This window comes from Drosophila novamexicana, unplaced genomic scaffold (genome assembly GCF_003285875.2).
Source record: "Drosophila novamexicana strain 15010-1031.04,08,12 unplaced genomic scaffold, DnovRS2.1 tig00000462-arrow-pilon, whole genome shotgun sequence".
NCBI lineage: Eukaryota > Metazoa > Arthropoda > Insecta > Diptera > Drosophilidae > Drosophila > Drosophila novamexicana.
In genome coordinates, this window is record NW_020824806.1 from 4,190,393 (window position 1) to 4,211,272 (window position 20,880).

At 43.3% G+C, this 20,880-nt stretch overlaps 4 protein-coding genes across 5 annotated transcripts; 3 read left to right on the forward strand and 1 right to left on the reverse strand.

The window, feature by feature from the left end:
* Window positions 1-281: 281 nt before the first annotated feature.
* On the forward strand, window positions 282-5,556 carry LOC115760717. The gene is made up of 8 exons (XM_030702185.1): window positions 282-1,696; window positions 2,219-2,349; window positions 2,593-2,823; window positions 4,366-4,477; window positions 4,533-4,786; window positions 4,849-5,142; window positions 5,207-5,250; window positions 5,485-5,556. Exons 1-8 carry the CDS (start codon window positions 282-284, stop codon window positions 5,554-5,556), a joined length of 2,553 nt encoding a protein of 850 aa, XP_030558045.1.
* A 422-nt stretch (window positions 5,557-5,978) lies between these two features.
* On the reverse strand, window positions 5,979-7,324 carry LOC115760917. The gene is made up of 4 exons (XM_030702490.1): window positions 6,927-7,324; window positions 6,776-6,861; window positions 6,269-6,419; window positions 5,979-6,206 (listed from the first exon to the last, which is right to left on the reverse strand). The coding sequence occupies exons 1-4, from the start codon at window positions 7,180-7,182 to the stop codon at window positions 6,046-6,048; spliced, it is 654 nt and encodes a 217-aa protein (XP_030558350.1). The 5' UTR covers window positions 7,183-7,324; the 3' UTR covers window positions 5,979-6,045.
* A 1,258-nt stretch (window positions 7,325-8,582) lies between these two features.
* On the forward strand, window positions 8,583-10,785 carry LOC115760718 (serine proteinase stubble). The gene is made up of 5 exons (XM_030702186.1): window positions 8,583-8,637; window positions 8,690-8,982; window positions 9,478-9,997; window positions 10,061-10,168; window positions 10,619-10,785. Exons 1-5 carry the CDS (start codon window positions 8,583-8,585, stop codon window positions 10,783-10,785), a joined length of 1,143 nt encoding a protein of 380 aa, XP_030558046.1.
* Window positions 10,786-14,837: 4,052 nt separating this feature from the next.
* On the forward strand, window positions 14,838-19,959 carry LOC115760916 (serine proteinase stubble). Of its 2 annotated transcripts, XM_030702487.1 has the most exons (6): window positions 14,838-15,324; window positions 15,420-15,599; window positions 18,039-18,563; window positions 18,819-18,996; window positions 19,052-19,430; window positions 19,503-19,959. In XM_030702487.1, exons 1-6 carry the CDS (start codon window positions 15,105-15,107, stop codon window positions 19,719-19,721), a joined length of 1,701 nt encoding a protein of 566 aa, XP_030558347.1. In that variant the 5' UTR covers window positions 14,838-15,104; the 3' UTR covers window positions 19,722-19,959. The 2 variants fall into 2 exon arrangements, with proteins under 2 accessions (XP_030558347.1, XP_030558349.1); XM_030702489.1 differs by lacking the exon at window positions 18,039-18,563.
* The last annotated feature ends 921 nt before the right edge of the window (window positions 19,960-20,880 follow it).

Genomic DNA, 20,880 nt, shown 5'->3' on the forward strand with positions numbered 1-20,880 from the left:
AATAGAAATAAAAACGCAGCAGCAAACCCGTGGAGTGGGGATCAATGAACGCGGCACGCAGCAGCTGCCAGCAACAACAACAGCAGAAGAAAAGCGAAACGGGCCAGCAATTGGCTTGGCAACGTTCAAGTTCAAAATCGCCATAACAACAACAACAGCAACAACAACGATTGCAACTGCAACAAGCAGGAAGTTGCACAGCTGCACCTTAATTGGGCGCAGTGTCATTAGCACCACATCCACAGACACAACCACACACGCTCATCCCCGCTCAATGTAAAATGTTAGTGACCAACAAGAGCCACCACAACAGCAACAACAGCAACAAGAACAGGAGCAGTAGTTGCCACTGCAATTGGTCCCGACTGAAGCTCAGCCTGCTGCTCATTAGCTGCCTGCTCTATGATGGCCAGGTTGAAGCCTTGGCGCCCAGCTCAACGGTATCGTCCGCCCTGTTAACGGGCCAACAACTGGCGCCGTGGCAAACCACAGCCGCCTTTGCCACCCAGACGGCAGCTGCCACAGCGGCGCCCGCAGCGCGTAATCTGTATGCGCCGTATCAGACCTTTACCCAGCAGGATGATGTCAGCTTTAAGGATGTGCGCCAGCGCAACGATGGCAGCCTGGTGCAATCCTTTGGTTCCTATCGCACGGCGCGTCAATCGACGGCTGGTGCCGCACAGCGTCGCTCCGATGTTGAGATCATTCCGGCGCCCAGCGTGGAGCTGCCCCAAAGCGAGCTGATAACCATACCCAAGCAGCTAGTGCCCACGTTGCCGGAGAATGTAACGCGTCAGGGACGCAAACGTAACTATATGTACATACCGCTGCAGCCGGAGGCGGATACAAGCGCTGCCGCATCCCTGCTCCAGCTGCGACCCAGTCGCAATGCCACGCTGTCCGCGCTGGGGCCACCAGCCGAAGGCATTGCCGCAGTGGCACATGAATTTGGCGCCGAGCTGGCAGACCAGGCAGAGCAGCAAGCCCCACCGGAACGCACCGAGCGCAGCGATCTGGTAGCTGCGGCCAGCTCCACGGACAAGCTGGAGTATGCGGAGCCGGAGCATACCAGCCGGCGGGTGGGCTTTCAGTTTCCCAGCTACAGTCTGAAGCCGTCCAATCCGTTCTACCCGCAGGGCTATCGCGAGGACAGCCCCATCTTCGAGGAGAACATCGGGGGCGGCGGCTACGATCCGCAGCCCTACAGCGAGGATGCCGCGCCCACACAATACGAGACGCACGAGACGCGCCACACGCGTCAATTGTACTTCGACTCGGATGTCTCGCCGTCCAGCTTTGAGTTTCCTGGTTTGGTGGCCAACTCCAAGCCGCACACACTGAATGCAGCTGTGGCGGCGGGCAAACATTATCGCGATGATGTCACCAAATTTGGCGATATCAATGGACCCATCACCGCAGTGCCGGGGCGTTTGCAGCGCGGCCTTTACTTTGGCGATACGGAATTCCGCACCGGACCCAGTCCCATGCGTCAGTTTGGGCCGCAGAAGGCGTTCAATGAGTATGTGGCACCCGGTGACTATCAGAGTTCACGCAAGAGTCGTTATTTCCCATACAAATCTTCACGCAGTCCCAGAGTTGTGTTCCCCAGCAATGACAATGTCGGCACCACCGGGCCAAGCGGCTCCAGCGCACCATCCGGTACGGGAGTCTACTTTAGCGACAATATTGCTTTCAGGTGAGTTGACAAAACCCTAATACGATCTTAGAATGGACTTTAGTAGAAATCATTAGAGACATTTACGACGGGAGAGTGAAGAGGCTTCAATAGCCTTTAGGCTTTCAGTGTTGTGTAATGCAGATATGATCCAGCAAAGAAATATTGTTCAGAAAAAAATGAAAAGGAAACCAAAATTTCGATGGGTTACAGACAGAAAGAGAGAAAGATAAATTGCTCTTGATCATTCAGTGCTGGTAAGCAAAGTTAAGATCTGAAGCTAAGTTTCAAAGTATTTAGAAGATTGTAAATGAGTTATAAGATAGTTCATTATTTCAATATTTTTCTGAAAATAATTAATGATATATGAAGAGTATTTGTAATCATGTTTCAAATTTTCAGTGTTAGTAAACGATGTTAGCAGCATAATTTGTCATTTAAGTATTGAAAACCAAAAAGAACCTAAAACCTAAAAAGATCGAAAAAATCCGCTTTCTCCTATTACCAGATAACTCAATATCTTTTTGGTTTTTCTCCCCACAGAGATCAAAACTTTGGCATTAACGAACTGGCTGCCGTTCAGGATGTGCGCAACGATTTTAGTCTACAAGATTTGGATAGCGCAGCTGAGGCCACCAGCAGCCCCCAATCGGCTAGCACATTCAAGGAGAAAGGTAAGCGTCAGGGTCTGTAGCTCAGAGCCCGCCCGTTTGCTTTTTTTCGCTAAGTTAAGCTTCAGTTAGTGTTGCTGCTGGGAACTGCTTGCACTAGGCCTAATTCTCCCAAAACGAACACTACCCAACACACACACACAACCCTCAACCACAATCACACACACACACACACCTACACACATATACACACACACCACCACATGTTGCTCATCTACATACATGAATTCCCCAACCATTTGACAGTCGACACCACAACGGACATGGAGTGCCAGCATCGCGGCGGTACTTGCGAGTTCTTTTTAGGCTGCTGGATATCCGGCGGCCTCATACAGGGCACCTGCAATGGATTGCTGCGCGGCTGTTGCCATCGCACGGCCAAATCGGCCAATTTGCGCAGCTCGGACTATGTGGGCAATACGGTCGATCTGACCGATCTACCGCAAAAGAACTTTGGACCGGTCAACAACGAACCCAGTGAGTGTGGCTGCCTCAACAACAACAAATACAAAAAAACAACTACGAGTCCATGCACGTGCACACTAAAAACAACAACAACAATTATTTAGTTTACACAATGGTCCAGCTTGTTTTATGGACTAAATCGAAAAACATTAAATAAAATGTAAAAAATCACGAGAGATAATTTCTTAAATATCCTTGCAGAAGCACATAAGAAAATTTATAATTATTTTTAAAACTTGACAGTGGAGAAGTCTATATAGTTAACTTATTTAAACAAAAGCCGAGCGAGAACTTAAAATCTGTAAGGTAATTGGCTTTGTAGTTAAAAATATTTGTATGATAGTTAGATTTTATCCGGTTTGCTTTATGCTCTATTAATTTTACTTCCATTTTTAAAACAAAGTTTTTACACAGTCAGATTTAAACAAATAGCTTATACCGCGGCTATATATTTGCTTTTTTTTTGCCAAAAACTTATTAGGAGCAAAAAGATTTTTATATTTATAATAGAGTATTTCCAAGAGAGCTATATAATAAAGCAATCCGATTTAAGCAACAACATAATAGACCTCGTATTTCTTAAGCTTAATGAGAATACATTTTTGTGAAAAAGTATTTTTTCATTTAGAAAATAAATGTTAGTTGGATCATAGAAGAAAAGTAGCTGTATCTAATTTTATTAGATTTATGTTCGATAGATAGAAGAGAAGCAGATGTACCAAGCTTTACGATAAAGGTTATAAGCTATTCATAATTTTTAAGTTTCAGAGTTCTAATTTCCCAATTATAAAGCTCTCTGCAAGGGTATTTGTTAAACGAAATATTTTATGAATACGTTTTTGCATGCCTAACTAAAATAATTTGTTGTAGTAACTGCGTTTTGTTATGCCTATTTGCTTTGTTTTTTGTTTTTAATTTCGTTTATGATTTATTTACTTAGTCTAGTATTTGCGCACCATGTTCGTAGCTATATTGTCTAGTTTCGGGTGCTTAAGCTGCAAATTTATTGTAAGTTGAAAAAAACACGCTACTAAAAACGCCTCGCACAAATATTGAAGGGGCGAATGAAATGACCGCCAAGTGCAGTGTGAGGGGGGAAAACAGCAGAGGAAAAACCTTTTTGCCCAGCATGCGCATGTTTATTACCAGAGTTAATGACAATTAAGCCACATTTAAATATCATTTAACGGCATGCCGCCAGTGAGCTCCATGTTCCAACCAACCAACAAAAAAGTGACTAGAAAGTTAACGCTTCACCAGCCCGCACGCACCACCCAGCCCACCATCGCCACCCCCCCCTCTCACATACACACAACGCAACCACAACGAATTGCGGGCAGTTCCAAGCGGCGTTTTTTTTTTTGTCGGGCTTCATTTGGTTTGCGAGTTCCACTTGCCTCAAGCTACACTCACCTTAACGCTGCTCTCACCCTGTTGCTAGTTGCTACTACTAACTCTTTGTGCTGTTTTTATTTGTTAACCTTTGAACTATCTAACCCGCCACACTCTGTGTGTCTCTGTCTCTCTCCCTCTCTCACTCTCTTGCTCTCGCAGGTTGCGGCATTTCGCTGGCTAAGCAGACCGCACAGCGTCGCATTGTGGGCGGCGATGATGCCGGTTTTGGCTCCTTTCCCTGGCAAGCCTACATACGCATCGGCTCCTCGAGGTAAGCATAATAATTGGCTACCCCGCAGCCAGCTCATGATTTGTGGCTATTGCAGATGCGGCGGCTCGCTGATCTCGCGTCGTCATGTGGTCACTGCCGGTCATTGTGTGGCACGTGCCACGCCCCGTCAGGTGCACGTCACGCTGGGCGATTATGTCATCAACTCTGCCGTTGAACCGCTGCCAGCCTACACTTTTGGCGTGCGCCGCATCGATGTGCATCCATATTTTAAGTTTACGCCGCAAGCGGATCGCTTTGATGTCTCCGTCCTGACGCTGGAGCGCACCGTGCACTTCATGCCGCATATAGGTAAAGCGACACCTCGACTAATCCTCTCTAGACCATCACTGAATCCCATCTTGCCCTTTCAGCGCCCATCTGCCTGCCCGAGAAGAACGAGGACTTTTTGGGCAAGTTTGGCTGGGCTGCCGGCTGGGGCGCCCTGAATCCCGGCTCTCGACTGCGTCCGAAGACGCTTCAAGCGGTTGATGTGCCTGTGATTGAGAATCGCATCTGCGAGCGCTGGCATCGCCAGAACGGCATCAATGTGGTCATCTATCAGGAGATGCTCTGTGCCGGCTATCGCAATGGAGGGAAGGACTCGTGCCAGGGCGACTCGGGCGGTCCTCTCATGCACGAGAAAAATGGCCGCTGGTATTTGATAGGTGAGTGCGGGGCCCGGGCTTATAGGTGAGAGCTCCTAATTTAAGCTGTGTTTGGTATTTGCAGGTGTCGTTTCGGCGGGCTACTCCTGCGCCTCGCGTGGTCAGCCGGTAAGTGTTTATATCCTAGAAACCCTAACTAATGCTAAAAGCTAGTAAGGGGAAGGGGGGCGGATACCCGATCCGCCCTACTTTTTCCCCTACTCCTACCTAAAGGTTCTACGATGCCTATGTCAATCTTACGCAAACCTAACTTTTTCCGAACCTTTCTTTTTCAAACCCGACCTAACTTTACCTAATTTAATCTAACTTTGTGAAACCTTTCCAAATTTTTTCCTTTTGCAGGGCATTTATCATCGTCTGGCCTATACGGTGGACTGGATATCCTATGTGGTTGGCCTGACAGCCAACATTTAAGCTATGCAACTTGTGTCTTATTTATTTTTAAGCCCAGCTTCAACTCCAGCTTGCAGCAAGCATTTTGTACATAATTCACTTCTACAGCTACGGCTTCTATCGAGACTTTCGCATTCTTTTTATCTTATTTATGCATATTTTTAATAATTTTCAACAAATTTCGCGCAGCGCCCCACAAACAAAAATTCTATTATTATAAAAGAAGACGAGGATACTGCGTATATTAGAACTTAGTAGCTACAAGATATCGGTTGGGATATCTATGGGGATATCATTTGGGATATCTGTTAAGCGATTTTCAAATTAAACTTTAAATTAATTATTAATTAATTTACTTAGTCATATGCGCTGTTACGTAATTTTAAACTATTTATGAACTAATTGTGTGTAAATAAATTATGTAAATGTTGAAAAAAATATCGCTGGATATTATTATTTAATTATTATATATACTCAACATTTATCGACTATTTGAACTGTTCTTGCTGTTTATTGCTTGAAGGGAAAGCGAGGTAAATATAGCGGCGAATATGGCAGGCCAGAGGCATAGGCATGCTCTGCATCCTGGCAAAATTGTGCGCTACGTAAGGCCTGTTCTTGCATAACCCGAAATAGGGTAAATACCTCATGATAGATTTTATAATAAATCACTGTACACAGGCGCACATATTACTGGGAGTTTTGGTATAGATAACATTCAAATGGGACTTACCTAGCACAAGGGCGAAGACCAGCAAACACATCAAGAAACTAGACAGATCTATAAATAGGCCAGCCATGGCATAGAATATACCCATATACAGACCAAATCCGAACACAACTCCGTGATATATCAACCAGGGATACAGCAGGCTGCTCGAGTCCTGTTAAATAAGGGGAATATTGATTAAAATGGGATTGCCAAGATGCATGCTAGTTGCAGCTATATTAAAGTTTCTTCCAATTAAAAGAAATACAAATCATTGCAAATATTAAAAAAGATATCCTATCTTGCAAGCTTTCTTAAAAAAATACAATGCATTGCAAATATTTACAATGGAGATAACCTATCCGGCAAGCTTTCTCAAATATAATCATTTAACAAATATAGATTAAAACGTAATTGGCAAATAAAATAACTTGTCAGTTCATGCTAAATTTACAATGAACATGCGTAAAAATACCCTTCAATAAAGCATGTCCGTCAACCGAAGCAGCTTTTCCAAGCTCTTATACTCACCCGAGCCACACCAATGAGCAGCAACAGGCTGACGCCCAAGTTAATCAAAGACATGCCATAGGCGACTGTACTAAATGCAGCCAATACTAGGGATGCACAGGTATATAGAGGATATATATAGCAATGCAATGGAATAGTTTGGTATAGTTACGATTCATTAGGAGCTGCATTTCCTTGTCTGTGACCTGGTTTAGCAGCACTTGTTTAATCAGCAATTCGACATCGGTTTGCATATTTATGATCATCATGGAGCTAAAGATCATCACGCTTGATATGATGACACCCAGCCAGCCTATAATAATGGCATTATACTTCAGATTCTGGCACTGTACATACGCAATGCTGCTGGCATGTGCGGCAGCGATTCCCTGGGTGGCAGCTTTTGCTGCTTGTGGGTTGCAAGCCATCTTTTTTTTAATCAGAGCAAATAAACTATTTGAATTTCGAATCGGTTTATATTTAAAAAAAAAAAAAAAATATATGTATATATATTTTTATGTGTACGTAGAACTTGTTTTAACGGAAGCAAAAGTGTTTGTGGAGGTTTGTAAGTTTTTGGGGTTTTTAAGGTTTTTGAGTTTTGTGTGGTTTTTGTAGTTTTTCAGTTTTCGTTTGTTTAGTGACAAGCACCAAAGTTGACAGCCCAGCGAAACGCCTGCTGCCTGCTGCGCACAAAAGTTGAAATATATTTCAGTTGTATTTTTGATATGCTAATATCCGCGCCAGAGCAGCAGCATCATCAATAAGAGTTTACTTTTTAGAAAGTTACATAAAAGAATGTCTTCCCCGTGCCCCTCCCCTACGTCTGACACGCAGTTAACCCAAAAAAGAGCAGCTACTACCTTGTGCCAGGGCAGAACTGCTCCCATTTCCCATAGAAAAGCAAAATATGTTGCATGCAAGCAGCACGGTTTTTGTTGTTCTTCTTCTTCTTCTTGTTGCAATTATGTCGCATAAAATAATTATAAGTCGACCTGATACAAACATTTCCTGCGTTTCGTAATAATTAGACAGACGTTGCATTTGAGAACTAGCGCCCAAGATCAAGATGTGCCAACCAGTTGGCGAGCAGAAGCTCACGCCAAGCACCAAGCTTCAGCCAAAGCCGAGACTTCAGTTTGATTCTGGCCAGCATTGCGTGCGGTTGTCGTCGTAGCTGCTGTTGCTGCTGCTGTTGCCTTTTTAGCCAATTCTCGCGGCGCGTTTTCTGTGTTTGAGACATGCCACAATTGGCACCATGTGTGAAACTCTGTGTGCTGCGTGTGGCTGCAATTGAAAATTGTGCCAGCAGCTAATGCATTGACACAGTTATTATTTAAAAAGGCGTTTCTTAACCTATTTAGCTCAAGAACTCGTTGCGACAAGGACACAAGCAGCTTTGAAGCTAGCCGCCAGCTGTGTGTGAATCAGCCAGAAGAATCACCCAAGAAGAAGAACAACAACAACAACAGCAGCCACAAAGAGCAGCAAAAGTGGAGCAGCAAAAAAATAATAAGAAATCTAAGTAGAAATAAGAGCGCGCTGGCAGCTCGAAATGGTAAAGCAGAAGATGGCAGCAACAACAACAAGACCAGCAGACACCACAAAATAGACGACATAAAAGTGAATAAGAAAATGTCATGCTTTCATTAACAGCAACAATAGCAATAATAACAACAACACATCAACAACAATTAAGCGAAAAATAAATTTAGTTGTCAGCAAATTGTGTTAAACGCCCACAAAACAAAACAGTGACTGTGACTGCCAACTAGTGACTCTGTGTACAGAAAAACTGTGACTCGAAATGCGGCATTCATGTGGCCAAATGCTACTGTTGTGGTTGTGCCTGCTGCTCTGCCAACTAGCGCCGCTGCAGGCCAGTAAGTAAAGCCAATCCTCGCCAGAATCTTGCTAATGCTTCATACGCAACAGGTATACTCAATACGCTGTTGGGCGTGCCCGCCGAGTGTGTGCATCAGAGCGGAGTCTGGCCCTGCAAGCTGAGCTTCTCCTGCTGGCTGCAGGGCGGCAAGCATGCCAAGGGCTGTGGCAGCAACAAGTGGCTATTTAGCTGCTGCATTGCCGAGCCGCATCAGCATCAGCATACGCATCAGTCGCCGCTGGAGAATCTGGTCGACTATGGCAAGCTCAAGCTGGGTCTGAATAGTCTGCCCAAACGCATTATGTTGCGGCGACGCGATGATAACGAGCTGCTCAATCTGAAGGTAAGTGCTTTGGGCGGCTACAATTGAGCAATTACACTGTACAACATGGATAGAGAAATTACAGCAAGCAACATATCCACGATTACCATCCATTAGTTGGACAGACTTTTATTTATAAACATCAATAGCATAACAAGAGAAACAGAGAGCGGGTTTTTAAGAAGAGGCCTTGTACTTTATATTCTTTATGGAATATCATAACTTTACCCACACAAGCTATAATTGAGATTGTGTAAGCGTTCTTTAAGCATTGTTGGCACTTTAAGAAATACCGTAATTATCCTTTTGTAGTTTTTAAGAGTTCATTTCAAAAGTCATCAAGTGCACAGCGTGTGAGCCGTGTTAACAATAAGACAATTGAGATAATTAATTATGGAAAAACTAGTTTTATGATTTTTTGTTTTTTTGCATTCTCTGTGAAAACTGTGTGCCCATCATGCCATCAATAATTATGCTGCAGGGTATTGACTAATATGTTGTTCTGTTCTGTTCTAGCCCGAATGTGGACTGCCGCGCATAGCACAGAATACGCTGCAGAAGCGCATCATCGGTGGACGGCCGGCACAGTTTGCAGAGTATCCGTGGCTGGCGCATATACGCATTGCGGAGTATCAGTGCGGGGGAGTGCTGATCTCGGCTAATATGGTGGCGACGGCAGCGCATTGCATACAGCAGGCACAGCTGCCAGATATAACCGTGTATCTGGGCGAGCTGGACACACAGAATCTGGGCCACATACAAGAGCCGCTGCCCGTGGAGAAGCACAGTGTGCTGCAAAAGATAATACATCCGCGCTTCAACTTTCGCATCACACAGCCGGACCGCTACGATCTGGCGCTGCTTAAGCTGGCCCGCCCGACGGGTTTCAGCGAACACATCTTGCCCATATGCCTGCCACAGTATCCCATACGGCTGGTGGGACGCAAGGGATTAATCGCCGGCTGGGGCAAGACAGAGGCGCATATGGGTCATGCGGGCACCAACATGCTGCAGGTGGCCAGTGTGCCAATAATTTGTAAGTACAATTAATTCTCTATATGAATAAGCAAGATCTGACAGTCTTAAATCTAAACCACAGCCACCTTGGAGTGCATTCGATGGCATGAGAGCAAACAGATCAGTGTGGAAATCAAATCGGAAATGTTCTGCGCCGGTCACTCCGACGGGCATATGGACGCGTGTTTAGGTAAGAGCTGACAAAAGATGCGTTGCATACTTTTAGGCTGCGCATTAACAGCGCGCTGTTGTGCCGTTAACAGAGGCGCGCTTAACAAGATTGTGTGTAATGAGATGTTAACCGAGCTGAAACTAACAGAATTGTAGGGAATTTCGAAAGGTTTGTTGGTGGGATATGCTTTCGAAACTTTGAGGATTATTATATCTCCTGCTTAGAATCGTTTAAGGTTAAACAAATTGAGAAGACACACGCGTATTCCTTGGCTAACAGTTTCTCAACTTAATTTAAAGTACAACTCCATAATCTCCTCAAAGAGTTCTAGAGATCTGTAACTTGCTAGAAACTAAATTTTATCGTATTCGCTAGCTCTTTAAAGCATTTTTAGCAAAACTCATAAATGTCAACTTGAGATATATACGAAATTTATATAATCTGATAAACTGATTGCATTACTTACAGGCGACTCTGGCGGTCCGTTGGTCATCAAAGAACGGGGTCGCTTTGTGCTCGTGGGCATAACCAGCGCCGGCTTTGGCTGCGGCGTGGATCATCAGCCGGGCATCTATCACAATCTGCAGAAGAGTCTGCGCTGGGTGGAAGACGTCGTGGCGCACAATGAGCTATAGCCAGACAAATGGCAGACTGAAGCGACGGCTCCCCGGGGATGTGACACGCAATCTCATTAGTTTATGGCGTCTAGCATTAAGCAATGGCCTGTGCAATGACAACAACGGCGCCAACAACAACAATCACCAGCATGAAAACGAAATTACAAATTACAATTTATTAGATTTATTAAATATTATTATGTAGCTAATGTAAGTGGGTGTAGTTGCCTTTTTTGGGTGCTTAGGTGGGTGTGTGGCACAATGAACGACCTTGAACGATGGCTGCAACTGTGCATTTGGAATTTTGAATTGAATTACGCACTTTTGCAACACTTACAACAAAATTTGCTTTGTTATGTCATTTGGCATTCGTTGGCGCTGGCGCTGGCCCATTTCCCATTTACTGTTCGTTGGTGCTGCCATAAATGGCACAATCAACCGCTTTCAACTCAACAGCAACAGCAACAATCAACAGGCAACTAGCGACAGCGACAACAACAACGAGCAGCAAATAATAATCATAATTTGTACATTAAACACATTAGGATTGGGTTAAGTCAAAGACTCGACGAGTGTCATCTGCCAATTGCCCAACACTAGTACTTAAATTGTGTTACGTTTGTTTTGAATACCCTGTAGGCACAAAATCGTGAGCGAGGGTATGACTATCGTGCACAAAAGTTAGTTAAACAAATCGAAGCTTCTTAAATGTACTTGAAATGTGAAATTCGATAAATATCGATATCGAACTCTGGATCATAGATTATAGAAGCTAGTAACATATTTGGGAATATAAATTGGTTCAAAGAGGAACTTAATATTTTTGAATTTTAAATTCCCTTTTCCCCATACGATTATAATCAAAATTTTCATTTTTAACACCCTTTAATTACGTAGATTAAAAGAACTGATTTTATGTATTTATATTGAATACAAACACAATATTTCAATATTCAAGCATTTTTCAGGTGCTTTCTCATTTCATTTTAGAGCACCTTTATAGGGTAACTGCTAGTCGAACATGCTTGCTTCGTTTTATAATTGTTTTCTTTGTTTATCAATTTAACAGTGTCTCAAGTGTGTCATCAATTTTGCGGCCAATAACCATCGAAAAGTTTTCCATGAACCCCATCATCAGGCAGACTTAGCCATCAATTATTTGGGCTTTGTTCGATTTGATGGCTTTTCAATTTTCAATGCAAGAAAATCACATTTGTTGTTGCTGTTGATTTTTCACGCATGAGATAAACTGGAAATAAGATGTTAAGCGCGTTTGGCTTTCGCTTGGCTGCCTGACTGCCGCCAGTCGTGTCTGCTGGTTTTTCCTGTTGCAATTTGTACAATTTGTTGATTTTTCGACGGCTCTTGGCTAAAATTACATTCGGCAGTCCACAAAAACCAAATTGACGGCAACATGTGAGGTGCGAGTAAAACAATTCGACTTCCTCTTTTAATTTTCTTTTAGTGTACAGCTCTAAATTTGACATTAGTCATGGCAGCAGCAGCAGCAGCAGCGGCAGCAACAACTGTTAAGCGACAGGCGACATGCAATTGCCAAGTGAGCGACAAAAGTTTTCGTCTCTGCTCAGAGGCCACGTCTTGTTTCTGTCTGTTTCTTTTCACTTTCGATTTCGATGCGAGTGTGACTCTCACACACACACACACACACACACACAGTCGAGAGTCTCTGTTTCACACTCTTTGGCGTATATTACTCAATAGTCAACGTTGCGACGTCTCTGCTTCTGCTGCTGCGGCGCTGCGTGCTGCGTGTTGGTGAGCGTGTTGATGGCCTTTTTGATTTTGAATTTGTCAGCCAACTGTTTATTAAGTGTTTTGACGTTACCGCAAACTGTTCGCAAACGCCAAAACCGCCGCAGCGCAGTTAAAACAGTTTCGGTTTCAGCTCAAAACTACAACAACAACAACAACAACAACAACGTGTAAATGCCAACAAAAGCCCAAATTGAAAAAGCTTAAAGAAAAAGTGCGTGACGCGTCGTCTGCACTTCACAAAAAGTTAAAATATTAAAAATGGCCGCAAAATATGCACCGGGAATTATTGCCAAATATTAAGAAAATTGTCTGCTGTGAATTTTATTTAATTCAATCTTAACTGCCGCCTGCTATGCAAACGCGCGATTATTCAATCAAAAACTCGCGCCGCTACGTGAATTAAGTGAAATACACAATTGCACAAAATCAGCAGACAACAAGACAGCAACAACAACAACGACAACAGCGACAACAACAACAACCACAACAACGACAGCGACAACGAAAGTATTGCAAAATGCGCCCAGTTGCATGGCTGCCGCCGCTGCCAACGTCGCTGCCGCTGCTCCTGCTGCTTGGCCAATGGCTGTGTCTGTGTTGCTGCCTCGTCGCCGCCCACGGCGGCTACAACTCCGTGTACAATACGGTGGTCACGCCGGAGCTGAAGCAGGCCATTGACAAGGATTTGCCCAAACAGGCCAAGTTCTTCGATGAGCTCGATTGTAAGTATGCAAGTTTGTTGCCTTAGTCTTTTTTTGACAAGCAATTGCCTGTTTGACGATTGGTTTGACCAAAAGTAGACAAGTGTTGTTGCCTAAATATTTTGTTTTGTGTAAATAGGAAAATTACTCACTCTGAAAGTTTGTCGCCCAAGTCTTTTGTTTTGTATGAACAAAAATGTGTTCATTGAACAAATTGTTGTTACAAACTTTGTTTAGATTTATTTCCCAGTCTGTTGCGGCACTTATGTAACATAAATGGAAGAACATGCTAGAAGATATGCTACACTGTACACTTTGTCGCCCAAAGTGTGTTTCGCTCAATTTATTCGCTTTACTAGCCACCACGCAAGTTTGTTGCTTAAGTCTTTGGTTTATACCATCCAAATTAGTAAATAAAGATTTTCTATTGGTAACACAAGAATCTGTTTTATGATACCATCCAATTTTAAGCAAGTTCGTTGCCTAAGTCTTTCGTTTTGCAAATAGTGACTTGGCAAACATGATCAACATATTTCAATTACATAATTTGCATATTAATTATCCTTGAGCCGAGCCATCGATACGATGTCAAGTTCACATGATTCACGCCACGATTTCTACGCAACCAAATGCGAATTAAGCCAGCGAAAGTAAACAAAACTTTGCTGGGTATACTGTTTAGTATCATATTCTTGGCGCGCCCCAGCAGCTAGCAGGCTTCATTCATCTTGTAAATGCGCACAGCTTTAATTGGACTTTCCAAAAAAAAAAAAAAATAACACAAAAACCAATTAGCTCGAGAAACGCAGGTCCAGAGTTTAAAGTTAAAACAAAAAATGTTGAGCGGTCATTATTTACACGCCGAGCCGACATTAACATATGGCCCATTCTGCGCCCCGACGAAAGCGCATAATGCTCCATTAAAACAATTAACAAATTATTAAAAAAAAAAGAAAGACCGGCCAGCTAGAGCTGCATATTAAAGAAAAAGATAGCCAAAACACACGGGCATAAAATCATGCGCAAATTGCAGCACAAGTTCAATGGCATTCCGCCATGTAATATAGAAAAAGCAAAAGTCTTTTTTTTTTTTTTTATATACTCAAGAGCAGGAAAATCAACTGCAATTAACGACAATTGCAGCGATTGTGCCGACATTCGAAAGTGTTAAACAACAACATGTTATATGCTATAGATTATAGATTATTTGTGCTCAGAGCTCTCATAACGTCGCAGCTCTACCAAAAACCTTGACCAGAAAAAGAAAAAATACGAAAGAAAAAAACCCAAATCAAAGTCAAGACTTGATCGCTTGGCAACATGTTGCTGCCTTTGCCGAGCAACAGCACAATTGCTGGCAACTTGTTGCTGTCGCTCTTTCTCTTCAGCTCTCTCGCACACACACACAAGCGCACACACACATGGCGTCTTCGGCTGCGCTAGTGAAATGGCGAAATGCGAGCAAATGTCTTCGGCAGCTTTAACGCAGCGCAAACACAAAACTTTGGCTTAGTTCTGAGCTGAATTTCCCGACGTGCGGTCGATATTTGATTTGCGCTGTTGCAGCTGCTAGCCCAGCTACGTTTTGTATAACAATTTTCTTTGCGTGCGTGGAAAAACTGTCGTTGCGCATGCGTAGCTCGGCAAGAAAGTAGCTGGGCCGCTGAACGATAATAAAAGTGAAATCCTGCTCAAGTTTTAAATACTCAAATTACCAAATATACTAAATAAGTGTGGTCCAGGATTGCGACGCAGTCGAAAAGAAAGTGAAGCTGTTCAGCTGCTAGCTAATAGCAAGTGTGTCTACCCGAAAGTGAAAGTACGCGCTTGTTACGTTGCGCTCCTCGACAGGAGCCAGACATGTCGCGCGCCCGAACGCACACGCATTGCCACATAAAGGATAAATGGCTGAGCCTGCTGCTCATCTATGCCCTGGCGCCGAATGGCTGCAATGTTGTCTGCGCCTTGGGCTATCCGAGCGCACAGCAGGAGCACGATATGCTCATACTGGATGCGCTCTCACGACGCAGCGGCACCGGCTATTATGGCGAGAACAGCGTCATGGAAATGCTGTCCCGAAGTACATGCTCCTTAGCTACACCAATTGACTTTTGACTTTGTTTGTGTGTGTGCGTGTTAACTTAACTAATGCCCATTATTTTGGTGTCTTTGCAGTGATACCGCAATCGTGCCGCTTCCGTGGCCACAAATTCGAATGCGGCCTGTCCATCTCGTGCGTCTTGGGCGGCGGCAAGCCGCTGGATCTATGCTCGGGCGGCATGATCTGGTCATGCTGTGTGGACAAAGATATCGATGCCGAGGAGAGTCCACATGCGGCGCCGGTCAACAATACAAGTGAGTAACAGTAACTAAGTTCTAATAGGCGCCCATTTCGCCCAGCTGCTTTTCCAATGCCTCGCAATCCTCATCCCAACAAAGTACATTTGCCATGCTTAGTTAAATGTAGCATTTGCTGCTCTTTTGCCTTACGAGCACAAATTGCAAATTGCTGCGCTTCGACTTATGCAATGCCCTGTATAATAGCGCAATAAATTAGTTCGCATTTCGAAAATGACAACAAATTGCTCGACTCTGCCTGCAAAAACACACACACACACACACATACGTCCCCTAGGGCAGTCGAGGCAGAAGCACAGCAAATGCATTACTAAATTCCATTTAATGCACTCTCAGGCAGTGGGCGCTGGAGTGGAAGGTGTCAATGGTAGACCATTAAATGGGTCGTTCAGGCTATATACTCAAGCAAAATAAACTAACAAAACATCAGTTTTAAATTGAATTTAACTATGTTGCTTAGTTGAGCTTTGTTGATATAACTTTTACTTATGGAAAAATACTAAATACATGATTCCAAGTTTATGTCTGTTGGAGAAGAAGCATGTCTGAGAGTTTATATGTACTAAGAATAAGCTGTTATTTAAGTAAAAGAAGCTACTTATTTATCTGTGTATCTGCCGAACATTCGACTAAAATATTACAGGGTTCTAGATGCTAAACCTAAATATATTTCTTTTTATGACCTTGAGTTGCCAATATGCCTGTGTGCTAATATTTTATAGATAAATAGTTGACAGACGTGTGAGAAGTCTGTCTGAATATCAAATCTTCTTTACAAAGAACAAAAATGCCTAAGAAATATTAGCTCTTAGTGAGGGCAAAGAATTGTCAAAAAAAGAAAACTGTCTAGATATGTGCTCGCTAAAAACTTCGCATTCGTATTTCCAAAATTATTACAAGCTGGGAATAATATTGACCATAAAAAAATGCGCAAAATTAAAAAAAAAAATAATAATTATAATTATGTATGTTAATAGTTATAATTGAAGTATTATTTATTTTATAAAATTGTATATTAAATATACAAAGCAAAATATTCCCTAAATCTATTATTTGGCTAATTTTTTTCTTTAACACCTTGTCTGCCAAGTCTACACAAAAACAATTTATTTATTTTTTTTTCGTTTTATTGTATTTTTGCACTTCACATTCTCGGCTTAAAATTGATTTTGAACAAATTCAATTACCCTGAAGTGCATTTGATATAACGTAATCTCAGCCAGCAATGCGATGAGCTAAACTATAAGCAATAACAACAACATATTATGCCACACACATCGCACACACACACATACACACAGAGCAGCGCACTTGCCGCGCAGCTTGCTGCCATTTTGTTGTGCTCTGTTTAATTTTCTAGGCTTCTGCTGGCCAAGAAATGTGCAACAAAAACTAAAACAAAAACACATTACAACATGTTGTAAATAATTCTTAGTGGAAATTTTTTTAACAGCCCAATTTTGGCCTCATTTTTTGTTATACATGTTTTTCTCTTTTTTTTTTTTTTTGGAGGTAATTTTCGTAAAGCTCATAAAGTATGCGCGTTCTGTTTTGCCTACTCACTTTCTTTAAGGGAAAATGTGGCGCATAGTTTTTCTGGGAATTTTGATTTTTGTTATTTTAATTTTTTTGTCTGTCTGCGTGTTGCTCAAGTGTAAAATTTTCCAAAAGCCAAGCCACAGACGCGACAATGAAAAGACCCAAAAAATAAGAAACAAATAAAAGTAAAAATAAAAACGGTTGCGGAAATAAACGAAGGTGAGCGTTTTTTGCATTTTAAAAGTGAAATTTCACGTTGCTGCGCCTTTTGCCAGAGCCTGCATCAAGCTTTAATTCAGCTTGTTGGTTTTTTTTTATTTATTTGTTTGTTTTAAAATGTGGGAAAAATCACAGCGCCCAGAGTTACGGCATTTCGTTTGATACGTTCAAGTCCAAGACGAAACTCGGCCAAAAAATGGGGGATAAAAAACAAGCAGAGTGTTAATCAACTTGCGCCGTTCTGTGGCGCTTGCAGTTCGTTTTTTCTTTTTTGGCTTTTCTTTTATTTTTTATTTTTGAATTACGTGCGAAAAATTATCTCATACGTTTGTCTTTTGTTTCTGTCATGGGCTTTGGTCAACTGGCCGGGTGTGTGTGTGTGGAGTGTTTTGTGTGTGTATGTGTGTGTGTGTTAGTTGTGAATTTAATTTCAACTTCATTGGTTTTGGTGACATAATAAAGTCGTGCAGGGCGCTAGCCGTAATTGGTGGCCCAGTGTTTTTATTATTATTACTTTTGCTCAAGTCTTTCACTACTTAAAACGAATCACAGCGAAAGTTGAGCTCGAATTAAATAGACCCCCTCCCCGAACCCACCCTCTCAACACAAACACACGTACTTAAATACCTGGTTGTGCATAGAGGAAAACTGCAATATCATCATGATTCTTACACACAGGTGACATAATACACTTGCACGACATTTATCCCGACTTGTCGCCAACTGCCAACAAGCCGGCACATCATCAACCACATCACCAGACGCAACAGCAGCACCACAGCAACAGCAACAACAACAACAACAACAATAACGGCCTGTCAGCGGCCTCATCAGCACGTCCCGCCTATCCCAGCCACGCCTACTACAGCACAAAACGTCCATCGCTTTATAGCGGCAATCCCTACAAGCCCAACTCTAGCTCCGGTTCCGGCTCCAGCTCATCGGTACATCGTCCCAGCGCCTCCAGCCTGAACAGCTGGGAGCACGACGCGAATCACTTGGGCATCACCAATCATCTGGATAGTTTCTTTGATGCAGATGCGCCGCCAGACAGCGCCGCCGCGACGCGTCCAACGGCAGCACATGTGCCGCAGGCGCAGCCCTTTGCCGTGGGCAATGTGCTCGATCTGAATGCGGGCGAGGCGGCGGATGAATACGAGAGTGGTGGTGGCTACAATGACGGCAGCTATCGTCCAGTGCCGGGTACTAAAATCAATTCAACTGTACCAAAACCTCTATAATATCTATCAGTTATCACTCTCTCTCTCTTGCTCTCTTTGTTTGTTACACACACTCTCACTCTCTCTCTCTTTCTCTCTTTTGAGCACCACTGCAAGTTTTCCTTAGTATGCACCACACAACACCACTCTGAATCACCATTTTATGTAGTTGTTTTTTGCACGCACTTTGTTCTTTGCATTTTCCTTAACTAATCCCATGCTCCTTGACTCTCCACAGGCTGCGGTGAGGTTTTTTCACGCACCAATCGCATCGTAGGCGGCCACTCGACGGGCTTTGGCTCACATCCCTGGCAGGTGGCGCTCATCAAGAGCGGTTTTCTCACGCGCAAACTGAGCTGTGGCGGTGCCCTGATATCCAATCGCTGGGTGGTTACTGCCGCGCACTGTGTGGCCACGTAAGTAGACGGAAAGCTAAAATCTAACCAAGACCTAACACTTTTTATATGGCAGCACCACCAATTCGAACATGAAGATACGCCTGGGCGAGTGGGATGTGCGCGGCCAGGAGGAGCGTCTCAATCACGAGGAATATGGCATTGAGCGCAAGGAGGTGCATCCGCACTATAATCCCGCCGATTTCAAGAACGATGTGGCGCTGATACGGCTGGATCGCAATGTGGTTTACAAGCAGCACATTATACCCGTTTGCCTGCCGCCACCCACCACAAAGTTGACCGGCAAAATGGCAACTGTGGCTGGCTGGGGACGCACGCGGCATGGTCAGAGCACGGTACCCTCGGTGCTGCAGGAGGTGGATGTGGAGGTCATATCGAATGATCGCTGCCAGCGCTGGTTCCGCGCAGCCGGACGACGCGAGGCCATCCACGATGTGAGTTTTAACAATTACTTTAAATTAAGTTCACATGAGTAACTCCTTATGCCCTGCTTCTCTTTTGGCCAGGTATTTCTGTGCGCTGGCTATAAGGAGGGCGGCCGGGATTCCTGCCAGGGCGATAGCGGCGGGCCGCTCACGCTTACAATGGATGGCCGCAAGACGCTTATTGGCCTCGTCTCGTGGGGCATTGGCTGCGGCAGGGAGCATCTGCCGGGCGTTTATACCAATATACAGCACTTTGTACCGTGGATCAACAAGGTTATGGCCAATGACAACAATGCGTGAATACAGTGTGCATATGCCACATGCGGCTATCACTTAATCAATTGGAAGACTGCAGTCAACCGCTTGCAGTCACCCGTTTGTCTGGCCATGTGATTCCTCTACGACTCGGGGTTGCTAGTGTTTAAGTTAAAGCTCTCAATCAGTACGCAGCTGCAATTTATTTATTTTTTTATTTTTGGTTGGTTTTAACCCATTCAAGATATTCCACTCAATGCGGCTCCACTTTAATGTTAAGCACTAAACATTAACATATTTATTACAATTATTCGCATAGAGTTTCATGAATTTTAACCTAAATGTATTTTAATTTAAATTAATATTTAAAAACGAAATAATAAATGTATTTAAAAAACCAAAAATTTCATTTTTGTCTCGACTTGTACTTTTCTCAATTGAAAACTTTCATAAAACCATCAATTTATATACATTGCCAGGAAAATTATATGGAAATTACATATAAAATATTTCATGAAAATAATTGAAACTGCATTTTTAAAAGTTTTCCGCTTGTTTTAGATAAATTAACAAAAGACTTAGGACACAAACTCCCAACTGATTTGAATAAAAAGCATAGCATACTTTTGCGAGCCTACAAAAAATGATGCTGCCCAACACAAAAAACACTTTGCACCAAGTTGGCAGCACTGACAGCCACAATATACACACAGTTACAACAGGTTGTGCGGCCGATTCAAATCAAATATTTAGAGAAACAAAGAAAACAAAAACCTGATAAGAACGAAAGGGAGAAGAGGTAAATAAAAGCAGTTAAATAAAAACAAACACAGTCAACACATCTTCCCAGAAGCGCAAGTGCCACACAGACTGACTGTGGCGCAGGCTGGTCAACAAACAGGTGAGCCACACGCGGCATGCACAGAATTTCTAATGATGCAACTTCCGTTGTGGCAGCCACAAAAACTAACAACATGGGCAACAACTGTTGGAAAGTGTGTGCACATGTGCGTTTTGGTAAGTAGCTGCACGAAATCACAACAAATAACATAATCAACACAAGATTAGCTAATTAAGCGGCTTGAGTCAGCTGCCTTATCAGGCACAGTCGCAGCTTCATTGATTGTTGCGCACTCTCTCTCTCTCTCTCTCTCTCTCTCTCTTTCTCATCACAACACGCTCTCTTTCACTTTTTGGCTCTGTT